Source organism: Malania oleifera, chromosome 3 (assembly GCF_029873635.1).
Source record: "Malania oleifera isolate guangnan ecotype guangnan chromosome 3, ASM2987363v1, whole genome shotgun sequence".
Lineage (NCBI taxonomy): Eukaryota > Viridiplantae > Streptophyta > Magnoliopsida > Santalales > Ximeniaceae > Malania > Malania oleifera.
In genome coordinates, this window is record NC_080419.1 from 49,889,738 (window position 1) to 49,902,838 (window position 13,101).

General features: G+C 35.3%; 1 protein-coding gene across 1 annotated transcript; it reads left to right on the forward strand.

Annotated features, from left to right (window-relative positions):
- The first annotated feature begins 5,499 nt into the window (after window positions 1-5,499).
- On the forward strand, window positions 5,500-7,949 carry LOC131151582 (PLASMODESMATA CALLOSE-BINDING PROTEIN 3). Its single transcript, XM_058102830.1, has 3 exons — window positions 5,500-6,040; window positions 6,165-6,198; window positions 7,294-7,949. The coding sequence occupies exons 1-3, from the start codon at window positions 5,698-5,700 to the stop codon at window positions 7,577-7,579; spliced, it is 663 nt and encodes a 220-aa protein (XP_057958813.1). The 5' UTR covers window positions 5,500-5,697; the 3' UTR covers window positions 7,580-7,949.
- Window positions 7,950-13,101: the final 5,152 nt, after the last annotated feature.

Consider the following 13,101-nt stretch of genomic DNA (forward strand, 5'->3'; position numbering starts at 1 on the left):
CATGGGCTTCAATCTCTTCCTGCCCATTTTGTTCACACATGGGCTGCCAGTATCACATGGTCTCAACCCACTCACGCATGCTCCAAAGGACTCTCTTCATGGACCTTAATCATGACCTCTTCTCTATTTTGCATGGCCTGGCCCCCTGGCTTCTTGCATGTGTATGCGATCCATGTGCGTGTCTCAATGCATGGTTGGCAGCCCCCTTTGACGCTCCACTCACGGCCTAGCTCACACGGCTTCAAGCGACTGATTCCTCACATGCTCACATGCTCTAATTCCGGAAATTATTAGATTGTGTGAAGTCTAGCTATTATGCATTCGTGGCACGACCTCCAGCTTGATGTACACGACTTCATGCACCGCCGATTCACGTACACCTCACGTACACACACAAACATTTTTAATTTCGGCTTTAATGTCTAAAAATTATCCTACAATAATAAATCACGAATGTCCGTAAATTTTTCGACAAAAATATGATAATTATCTAAAAGTTATCAAACGAGCTCACTGATTAAAATATTGGACATAACCGGGCATTTAATTAAAATTATAATCTTTAATGCATGAATTTAAATGCCTAATTACGTAACTTTGACGCGTAATCAATGAGTAGAAAAGAAAGAAAAATAGAAAATGATATAGATGTCTGCTCCAAAAAAAAAATAAAGAATAGAAAGTTGATGAAAACATAATGGTCAAGTTAGGGACACAACACTCTGGCAAGTATCAAGTTTCTTCAGGTGTTCCGATGCATATGAATGGATCTACATATGGTTTGTAAATTATCAATTTAGGGTGATCTTTGTAAGGTGTGGCGAGTAGGTGAGAAGGCGCTAGGGTGAAGGACTCGACACCTCGATATTAGGTTGGATTCCATTCTCTTGAGACTACTTCACTCCATTTTCTTCATCGGTTCTTCGATGTATGTGAGATGTTTGACCATGCACGTTTTTCCTCACATATGGGAGTGACCCCACTTTTATGAGTGTTTTTGAGAGTACACCAGTGAGGTTGAGTCAAGACAACCGTTCTGTAGGTGTATGAGGATTATCTGAGTGAAATGAGTCTTTCACTTTACACTTGCCTTGTGATTATGCTTGTTTAGGCTAATATTTATATGATGATATTAGCCCTGAAAATGAATTGCTGATTGATTCTTTGAGAGTTACAATATCTGAATGGCCATATCTTGTTGATGCATGTATAGGTGCTTTTCTTTGAAGTTGTCTTTATAATGGAGGTATTGGTAGATAGGTATGTTTGTAATGATGCTATATGTATGTATGTGAAGTGGTATGACTGTGTTATTTGTTTGAGCTTTTGATTGTTATTCACTGAGATAGGTGTTTGGGGGATCGCCCTGGAAACCCTCATGAGACTATAACTTGTCCACTAGAGCCACCTAGGGATTTAAAGCCTTATTGTATAAGGTAAATGCAATCGTGTTGTCCATGAAAGAGGAGGTAGTTAGGAATTTATTTCTCTTTTGTAGGTTTTTCTTAGTTTTCTTTGCTTAAAGACTAGCAAAGTGTAAGTTGAGGGTTGTGATGTGCTCCTAAAATATGCATATTTAGACCCTTATTTACCTATATATGTGATGTCTTTATTTACTCCATAATTATCACTTCTTATCATTGTTCAGAGTTACACATGGTATATTTGATGTTTCAGGAAATCAGAGCTTAAATCAAGGAGTGAAGTAGTGCAAGGAGTCAATGTAGCAACTTGGAAGCACCAAGCTCAACCAAGTGCTCGACTAGGTCTCTAAGGCCTTGATTCAACTACAACAGAATATCCCTAATCAACGATGTGGAGCGATTAAGGAATCACAAGGGGTGACCAAGTCGAGCTAGAAGACTCTATACTGCTAATTAACAACAAGTTCACAGAGACCCTCGAATCGGGCATGACTAGGAGACTTTGGATGTGCGACCTGGTCAATGATGCCATCGACTGAACACAAAACTAATTGAATATTTTCCCAAAATGTGTCGACTAGGGCGCGGCCAGGAGCCCTTGGCAGTGCGACCGAGTCGACTTCGATCGACTTCAGAAATCTGCTTTGCGAGATTTTGGGTGATTGTTTCCTAATTTGAATTTCAGCGCGTGTAATCCCTAAGGGGTTTAAAATTAAACTTCAAAGAGATGATTAGGGGTTCCCTCTAGTTCCCTTGAGTTCCTTTGGGGTTCCTTTTAGATAGTTTTTAGCCGTCAAGTTGTATTGCTTTGTTTAATATCTGATTGCAGTAGTTTAATCGTATTTTCATTTCTGCTTTGCTTTAATATGAATTTCAATAAAAGTTATGTTTACAGTTTCATTTTTCATCTTGTGTTTACGTTTGATTGCTTGCATGTTGAGTAGCTAATTTATCTGATTCTTTGGTTGTAACCCTAGGTTAGAGTCCTATAGCGAGAATTTAGTTGATTGTGCATAATAGGGTTTGGTTTCTAGAAAGGAATCTGTGTTCGCTAGATAGGGTATACCCAGTTCTCTTTGGTGCAAACTCGGGTATGCTATACTACTCGAGCGGATTACTTGACCGTTGAAACCCCATTACGGATAAATAACCGAACCTAATTATTGTAAATTAACGACCTAGGGTGGATTCATAATCGAGGAATTACTTTTCCATAAGAAATTTAATTTCATTAATTTTATGTCATAGTTTAAATAGAAAACCCCAAGTTCAATCTTTTCTTATTGTTCCAGCGTAGTAAATTAGATTAATTTAGTAAATCGCTGCATTGAGTCGCTGAGGATCAACCCCCAACTTACTCATTGTTCTATCAAACTTGAGAATAGTTAGGTTTATAAATTTTATCTTTAGTAGTTAAGGACCCAAGCCTTGGAAAAACTATCAAATGCCCAAAAGCTCCTCCCCGGGAGCTTTTTGCGCACCTAGAAGCAAAGTATGAATACCAACAAACTTAGCAAACTTAGTGGATTTTAGTACTAAGGTGTCCAACTCGAGCATACGAGGTCCAAACTAAGTAGGGTCAGTCCCGAAACGTCCGTCACATTAAGTTAGACGTGTTGGAACTGAAGGTGCCCAAAAATGTCTCCCTAGTTGAAAATTATGCACTTAGTGGCGAACTTAGTAAACTTAGTTAATTTTAATCACTCAGGTGTCCCATTTGGGCATACGAGGTCCAAACTGAGTGGGGTGAGTCCCAACACGTTCGTCACATTGAGTTGGACGTGCTGAAGCTAACAATGCAAAAAAAAAAAAAAAAACTCCTCCTCGGGAGCTTTTTGCGTACTTAGAAGTAAAGTAAGAATACAAACAAACTTAACAAACTTAGTGGATTTTAGCACTCATGTGTCCAATCCGGGCATACGAGGTCCAAACCAAGTAGGGTGAGTCCCGACATGTCTGTCACATTGAAATGGATGTGTCAGAACTGGCGATGCCCAAAAATTCCTCCCCAGGAGCTTTTTTCTCACTTAGAAGTAAAGTTAGAATACAAACAAACTTAAGAAACGTTATGGATTTTAGCACTCAAGTGTCCAAGTCGGACATACGAGGTCCAAACCAAGTGAGGTCAATTCTGACTGATTAAACTTAGCTATTTAAAATTGTATCATTTTTTTAAAACTATATCTGAATGTCTGATCATTTTGCTATTAAATCATTTTTACTTGTAATACGTACATATATGTTCAAAAATCGTATACTAATTTGTTCTATAATTATTACTTTGTAGGGTTTGCAACTGTCACAACATCAGGATGATGCCAAACATTACAGTAGGATGTAGTTTTTGACTTTTTCTATATTTTTTCTCATCTGAACAAAATGAATTTTTGTATTTGAATTTGAATTTGAATTTGTATTTGTATTTTAATTTTGAACAATTTGTATTTTAATTTTGAATAATTTATGAATTTTTTAGTAATTCTAGTTTAATATTATGTATGCTAAAATATAATTATAGGTTTTTAAAGGAAATAATGAATGAATTAAAAAAAAATTATTTATTTTAAAGTATTAGTGACGGTTTGAAAAATCGTCACTAATCTTACCTCAATTAGTGACGGAAGCATTAGTGATGGTTTGAAAACCGTCACTAATAGTACTACTTTTAGTAACAGTTTTCAAACTGTCACTAATAATTAGTTTTTAGTAACAATTTTCAGTCGAGAAAATGTAAAATCTATAGTGACGGTCGTAGGCTTTTAGTAACGGAATAAAACCGTCACTAATACTCCATTATTAGTGACAGTTTTAAAATTCATCACTAATAAATATTAGTCACCGCCGTTTTAGCAACTAATTTAAAACTGTCACTAATAATGATTCAACCGTTAGTAATGCACAAATACATATTACTAGCATATAATTAATTTATAACTAAGTATGATTTGTGTCTGATTTTTAATATATTAAAATATTGGCATTGATAAATAAAAATAATTAATTTAAATTATTAAACACAAATAGAATAAAAATTAATTATTTAATGAATAAATTAAATGAAAACACATGCATTTATATTGACACCTACTATGTCTTTATTGCTTTACTTAATCATGGACATTGTCTTAGTCGACTAAGTAGTTAAAATATAAAATGTTGGTTTGCGTTAATGAGTTTAGCAATTCTACTTTAATAAAAGTTCTCTATGGTGATTAGAAGAAAGAGGAAATTGTATAATTTTTTGCTTAAATGGCACGACTTCCCAAAAATTTCGATTAAATTGATGATGCAACTATCTCAATTTAGTCAAATCTATATGTGGTGATTGAGTTAATACAGACTGTATTAGATTGAATATTTTGTATTAGTAATGAAATAAAATTAGATAGAATAGAATCTAATCTCTCACTCAATTTTTTATATATTTTTTTAAAATTTTCATTTATTTTGTTCATATTCTGTCACACTTCATCTATAATATTATTATTTTTACAGTATAATAAATAAACTTCAAACTTTTCATTTTGTGCTAATTTTATTTTGTATTTGTATGTTTGTGTGGGCCTAAATCTATTATATAATCAACAATTTTGCTTAACACATTCAACACACTCCAATTAAAGATAAATCAACTATTTAATTTTTACATTCTATTAGATCATCCGTCCAAAATGAGGCCAAATTTAGTAATATTGTGATTTGTAATTTAGCTCCGATTCTAAATGAGAAGTATTTGCTAAATTGAGTGAGAATTTCATTCGTTGCTGATAAATTTTGAAAAATAAAAATATATTTAAATATAACTTTTTCATTATTTTATCTTGAGAATTTAGTTATTAAAAATTAAAAATTAAATTGTTCTATTGCACAGCAAGGAATTATTTAAATTGAAGCAGGAAGAAAGTGACCGTTAAAAATGTAAAACGCAGTCAATGAAGGAGGGTATGTGTGTAATTTCACGTTCCCTTTTGAAAGTTGAAACCGGCCAGCATGAAAGCCTGAGACGGGGCCAGACGGCAGCCAACTGATCTGAACGCTCCGTATATATTGCGACCTCCAAAGCAATTTGTTCAGCACAGAAAAAGAAAAAGCACAAAAGAGAACAAAAAAAATTAAAAAACTCTCTCGCTCTTTCTCTCTCATATTCTCTGCCCTCTGTCCCTCTCTCTCTCTCTCTCTCTCGCGCGCTCTCTCTTTCCTGCTTTACCAACTGTAGTGTGCGGGCTGTCGCCACAGAGCGGCCAGCTTAAAATCAGAAACTTTGGGGGCGGCCATGGCAGCTCTGGCTGAGTGGTTGATGGTGGCGGCGGCGATGATGATCGGCATGGCTGTGGGGGCTGAGGGACAGCAGGGTGGAGGGGCGCCGCCGGTGGGGGCAGAGAGCTGGTGCGTGGCCCGGAGTGACGCCAGCGACCAGGCGCTGCAGACGGCACTGGACTACGCTTGCTCGGCGGGAGCGGACTGCGGACCCATCCAGCCCAATGGGCTCTGCTACCTCCCCAACACGATCGCCGCCCACTCCTCTTACGCCTTCAACAGTTATTACCAGCGCAACTCCATGGGTCCCGGCACCTGCGACTTCGCCGGCACCGCTACCGTCGCTAAAACCGATCCTAGTATTCTCTCTCTCTCTCTGAGTGATTTAAAAAAAAAAAAAATCGTATTTAGATTTATTTTTGGTTTGTTCATTTGATTTTATTTTTTGAATAATATATGCATATACTGCACTGTACGTTGCAGGCTATGGATCTTGCGTTTATCCTTCGTCTCCAAGGTATGCTCTTCCCCTTTACTTTGTCGATTTTTGGTTTATGAGGAACTTTACCGTCCCGACAAAAGGAACGACATAGATATGTTCCCTAATATATATTGAATTTTTTCTAATTTATGCGTCTACTTGTTTTCTTTCTTTTAAAAAAAAAATTTAAGTTCCTTTTATTTGATGCTGTGATAAGATGATTAACGTGTCATATTAATGATTTTAATTTTTGAAAAAAAAAAATTACTTTTAAATAATTAATAGCCTCCTCAAGCACAGAGAGGAAGACAGACCCGTGGATGCCAGTAGCGGTGCGGTTAGTGGGTGAGGTGAAATCAATGAGGTGATGAGAGGGTTGGCCCAAAAATCGATGTAGTTTCTCCGGATGCCCGTAAAATCTTTTCCGTCCATATCATGGGGTCCACCGGTTGAATGGTTATTTGTCAAATAAAAATTATGAGTAGCCTTGAAAAATGTTTTCATGTAACTTTTGCCATATTATTAATTATTTATTAAAAATAATTATTTCTTATTTTTAGATTTTTAAAAAAAATGTCATCTTATTTTTCTTATTTTTTTATAATTTATATAGGAAAATGGTTTTTAAAAAGTTCATTCTTTTCTAGATCCTTTGCTTAATTTTAAAAAGTAGAAAAATAGTATAATATTTTTCTAATTATTTGAAAATCTGAAGGAAGAAATTTAATTTTTAAAAAACTATCATTATATTTGCGAAGAAAAGTTAGAATATATGTTTGCATTGTTTTCCAATTATTTGTACCAATGTTGAGAATTTTAAAATACAATGAAATTTCTAATTATTTTTAAAATAGAAAAATTCAAAAAGAATATATAAAATATAGATGAGCATGCTCTTGCTTTTTTTTTTTTTTTTGACACTTTTTAATAAAAAAATATATAATATATTTATTTTTATTTTTACTTTTTGGTCAAAAGTCAACTCCGAGGATAGAATAAAAGGGTACATTAATGTGTCATTAATATTTCAGATGGAATAAAAGGGTACATTACATTTTGTAGCTCTTTGGCATAGATAAATCCTGGTGACTGATTAAGTGTTTGGAACTGGATGATGCATGGTGTTTGCAGCGCGGCGGGAGGAACAACGACGCCGAGCACACCAGGCACAAATGGTTCAACGACTCCCACAGGCACGCCAGTTGGTGGCGGCGGCGGTAATGGTGGCAGTAGTGTAGATAACGGGGGACTGAATCCGGGAATACCCACCAGTACTACCGACGCTTCAATAGCTTCTTCTTCGAGGTTTTCTGCAGTAACTATCTTCATGCCTGCAGCCTCTTTTCTTCTGCTTATTCTCTCTGTAACTCATCCATCTTCGACCCTGCTGCTTATCAGTATTCTAGGAATAAATTAGGCATGCTGGGGAGAGAGCGCACACCAACTGTCTTAATTAATTTGCCCTGGCTTGCTAGCTAGGGTTGCCAAAAGCGCCCATCCTGTAGAGAAGAGCTAATGCAGTTTTGGTAGAAATTAAGTAACTGGCCCATTTGTTTATGAGCAGCGGCAGGAGCTACATATATTAATTACCATATTTATATTTATATTGAAATATATATATATATATATATATCCATTAATTAATTTCTATCCTGCGTTACTCTGCTCTCTTCTTAATTGTCCGACAAGGATTGTAGCAAATTTGAATTTGTTCAAGGCTGAGAGAATTGAAGCCCGTTCTGACATGAAACTTACTGATTAAACTAGAAATAGCTGTTTTCGCATCAGTTTTTACTGTCAAGCATATGCTTTTCATTTTTTTTTGGTTCTTGGTTGTTATATATTATTGGCATGGTTTTACATAAAGGCCGCGACCGTTACATAATGACGTTACGTAACAGTTTTTTGGGTCACCGATACCGTTACACACCGCGAAATCGGTGAGAAGAAAATCCACGGCCGTAGCGACCGTTACGTAAAGGCCACTACGGCCGTTACGTAACCGCTATAAGACTGTTACACCAAAAATTTTACTTTATTTTTTACTTTTTCTTATCACTTTTTCCCTCTTTTTCATAAATCATTCTCAATATGCCATGTGGCAAGAGGGGGGAAAGATTATAATGAGGATGACAATGATACAAGTGTATAATGTATTTTGTTCTATTAATTAACTTAGCGCACATAAGAATTTATCACAGATAACAACAATGAGAAGTATAAATACACACAAGCACGTAATTTTTCTATCAATGGTGGTTTAAACAAATGTAAACTTGTTGCCCTTACCAAATAACTTAGTTACTCGAACTAAAGGATCCAAAATACACTAAAACTTTTTCTAAGAAGGGCTAAAAGCTTAAAACATGCAAGTACACTAATATGCACAAGGTTGTGAGTGCTTCAAACAAATTCACAGCCGTCACACCCACTTCCTATTATGTAACATCCGCTACTCCCGCTTCCCATTACACCCGTTATCGTTACGTTACACTACCTACAACCGCGATTTAAAACCATGATTATTGGGTTCTTTTTCTATGTAATTTTCTGTTGCTATGTGTTTTTATGAAGAGTGTGGAAGCCCCTAAAAAAGATAGGCACTCCATTCAGGAGAGAGAGAGAGAGGGTAGAGTGTATCCAGGGTCACCCTCTTCTAAAGATTAAAATCATGTTTTAATTCAACGGAATTAGGACCGCAGACAAACCAAGTTCAATCTGCCCTGTACGATGTACGATGTACGATGAGGAAGCTACTCCTGATAGATCAGTGTGTCCAAAGGTATTGTTTTGAATATTATATGTAGCCTCCCAATTAAGGATTGTTTTTTTCTTTAAAATAATTTTATTTTAATAAAATATTTCATAGAATTATGCACCTTGGAAAATATTTCTCAAAATTACTTGATTTTGCATTACGAAATCAAGCAGTGGTTACTCAATTTTAGTTTTTTTTTTTAAAAAAAAAAAATAAAAACAAACACAAGTGTGACCTAGAATCGAATAGTGCTAGTAGTTGATGACGAGTCTTAGTTTTCCTCGAGATAGCTTAACCCTTTTGTTGACATAGAAGACTTCACAAGCCCACTGCGACTTAATATGTTGGTTCAATAAGCCCTTCTCCTTGAAGTTGGGTCAACTCTTCCGAGTCAAAGAATAATGATTTGGATTTCTTCAATTACCATCAATATCTGTTTGAAGGTGGAGTGATACTTGGTCACCCAATTTCAAATTTGTTAAAACACTCCCTTTTGCTCTCCTCTTGCAAACTCGAGATCCCACCCTCTCTGTGATAACTCGTCTCCTATCCTCCCCTCCCTCTAATGACCTCAAGCATTGATTTTGGGACTACACACCAATGGAGATACTTGCCATAATAACAATAATTAGTACGCAATTAATTAAATTAATTTACTCTTATTCAAAATCATCTCACATGATTTTGACCTTATATGATCTCTCAGACACATTTTTGCCCCATCCTCACTTAATGTAAGCTATAAAAGAAATGAACAAAACTAATGTCATAGCCTTGGAGATTATGCGTATATTCTTTAATAGCTCTTAAATTAATTTACATGTTTGCTATAAAATAATCAATATCATTAAATGGTCATTCATTTGAACTAAATGTTACTAGTTCTCACATTGCAATTGAGGGTGAATACTTATCACGCATTGCAATACTATACCCCGCATGCACGTATAAGATTGACTAAACAAGATTTGGGAAAATTAGTGTATGTTGTAAAGGCTTATAATCTCTATTTATACATAGATGGACATAATCCCAAAAATTGTACATGTCATGAAGACATTAACGCTCCACCCAAAAAAAAATCAAGTAGGTTGAGACACCGACTTGAGTCTGTAATTAAGTGCTAAAATAGATTGGTATTGGGTGCTTTGGTGATAATATCAATTGGTTGTTTAGAGGATGAAAAAAAATTAGGTTTAATGTCATGAAAATTGTTTGGGCGAATAAAATGACAGTCAGTCTCTATATACTTAGTACATTCATAGCTTTATGCACAATTTGAATAGCTCTACAATTAACAAAATTAGGGCTTCAAAGTCCAAAATGATGTGATGTTCATTAATGAACAATAAAAATTCAAGCTTCTTGTTTTACCTTTTAAAAAAAATTTCAAGCTTCTATTGATCGAGCTCATCATTGTCTATTTCTTGTGTTTCATTTTGGCACAATTTGAAAAGCCCTACAATTGAAAAAATTGGAACTTTGAAGTCCAAAAATGATAAGTTTATTGGTTAATTAACCTCTAAAAAAAAAAATTAAGCTTATTTTGAGCTCATTGTCTATTTCATGTGTTTCATTTTATGAATTTTATGAAGAAGAAAAAAAGAAAGAGATAAAAGAAAAATAAATATATTTACAACCTGAAGTAAAGTTCTCTCAATTTGACATTTTAGTTTTTTTTTTTTTTTTGAACCGTGATTGGACTTGATTCCCTAATATATGCACCTAGGCAGCCTATCAAGCAAGTGATATGTTCAGTTCAAATATATAGTCACAAAATTAGAATTTTCAGTGAGATATTAAAATTTTTCAGATAAGTATTTTGGAATTCAATGTTCGAAGACATAAGTTAATATTTAGATTAAATCATTATGTATAAAAGATTCGTGTAGTTGGGTAACATTCAAGTAGTTTGAAGTGTTCTAAAAGTGTTGGTGATGTTGGGCTTCCCTCCTATGGGCCCAATGCCTTGAAAATGTTTTGTTTTCAAATGTTTGTTAGCTTTCCAGTAGGAGTAAAATCTGGAGATTCTATTTTAAAATTCAAAATCAAATCAACTGTTTGTTAGCTGCTTAGTAGGAGCAAAATCTGGAGATTTTATTTTGAAATTCAAAATCAAAAATTATGCGCAGCAGCTGCCTCTCCACTTTGAATTTTCTCCACACACGCAGCAAACAGTTTGGCCAGCCCTCAATTTCTCCATTTTTGACTTTTCACTCATATAGCCTTTAACGCCTGTAGCCAGCACCTGCAGCAAGCCCATGCATACGCCAGTCATCTCTCCAGTACAGCAACCTGCTGCTACCTTCTTCTTCGTGTGACTCCGACTGTAGATTATTTACAACATATTGGTATTTCATTGTGCTCTACTTTGATTGGCTGGTTCTTCTTTAGAGCTTTATTCAGAGTATTTGGTGAGACATTTTCATCTTGCTATATTTGCTTATACACTCTTGTGTATTTGCAAGGCTCGTGCCTTTTGTATCCACTTTGTATGAACTTTTGGTGATAGGGGATTTGGTTTGCCGTGCCCCATGGACGTACCTCAACATTTGAGGAAACCACATTAAATTTTGTGTCTCATTTTTTATTTATTATTTTGCAAAACTCCATTGATTTACTTGTGGGAATTGGTTCATATATATTCGTATAATTATTTTTCTCGACAAGTGGTATCAGAGCCAAGTTATTTGTACGCATTAAATTTGTGTAAATCATGGATGGTAATGTTGGTCGCATGATTAGTTTCAATGGAAGCAATTGGGTAACTTGGAAAACAAAAATGTAAGACCTTTTATTTTGCAAAGATTTGGATGGGCCTATTGAAGGCGATAGCTGAAAGCCTAAAGACACGAGTGATGATGAGTGGAATAGGCTTAATAGAAAGACCGTTGGTGTCATTCGGCAATGGATTGGTGATAGTGTTTTTCATCATGTTTCTACTAAAACTTCGGCACATGAATTGTGGAAAAAATTGGAGAGTCTTTATGATAGAAAGTTGGCTACAAATAAAGCTTTTCTTCTCCGAAAATTAGTGAATTTGAAATATAAAGATGGTGGTCTTATTACCAAGCATTTGAATGAGATGAAAAATATTATTAATCAACTTGCTACTATGAAAATAGTTTTTGATGATGAATTGCAGGCCTTAATGCCATAAAATTGGGAGACTTTGGTTGTGACAGTTAGTAATTTGGCTCCTGAAGGAGTTGTTACTATGAACCAAGTAACTAGCAGCTTGTTGAGTGAAGAAAATAGAATAAAATTAGTTGGCTCTTCTCATTCAGAGGCACTTGTGACAGAAAATCAGGGAAAAGGCAGAAGAAAAAGCAGGTATTCTCACCGTAATGATAAATCAAGAGGCCGATTCAGTTCAGTTTCGGAAAAAATATTGAGTGTCACTATTGTCATAAGAAGGGGCATATGAAGCGGGAGTATAAAAAATTGAAATTCAAGGAGTAAAACAAAGAGAAAAATTTTGAAAAAAAGTATGAAGACACAACTTCAGTTGCATTTGATGGTGATCTTATGGTTGTTTGTGATGAAAGTTGCATTAATTTGACAAGTCAAGAGACTGATTGGGTTATTGATTCCGGTGTGTCATTCCATGTCACTTCTCAGGAAGATTTCGTTACTTCTTATTCCAAAGGAAATTATGGAGTTGCTTGGATGGGAAATGAAGGTTTGTCAAAAATTGTTGGCATGGGAAATGTTTGATTGGAAAAAAAATCCGGGATGCAAGTTGGTGCTTAAAGATGTGAGACATGTACCCGACATTGGGCTAAATTTGATATCTACCGAAAAGCTTGATGATAAAGGTTTTGACAACCATTTTGGCAATGGAAAATGGAAGCTCACAAAGGATAATTTGGTGGTGGCTAAAGGCAAGAAGACTGGTACACTCTATATGATGTAAGGTAAAATTGGTAATGGTATTGTGAATGCAATTGAGAGTCACTCTTCCACCGATTTGTGGCATAAGTGACTTGGGCACATGAGTGAAAAAGGAATGTAGTTTTTGTTCAAAAGGAAGCATCTACTTGGAATGAAAGGTACTTCTCTTAAAGCTTGTGTTCATTGTTTAGCCGGTAAGCAACATAGAGCTTGTTTTCGTACAAAGCTTGTTACTAAAAAATCTAATGTTCTAGATTTGATACATTCCGATGTATATGGTCCTTTGA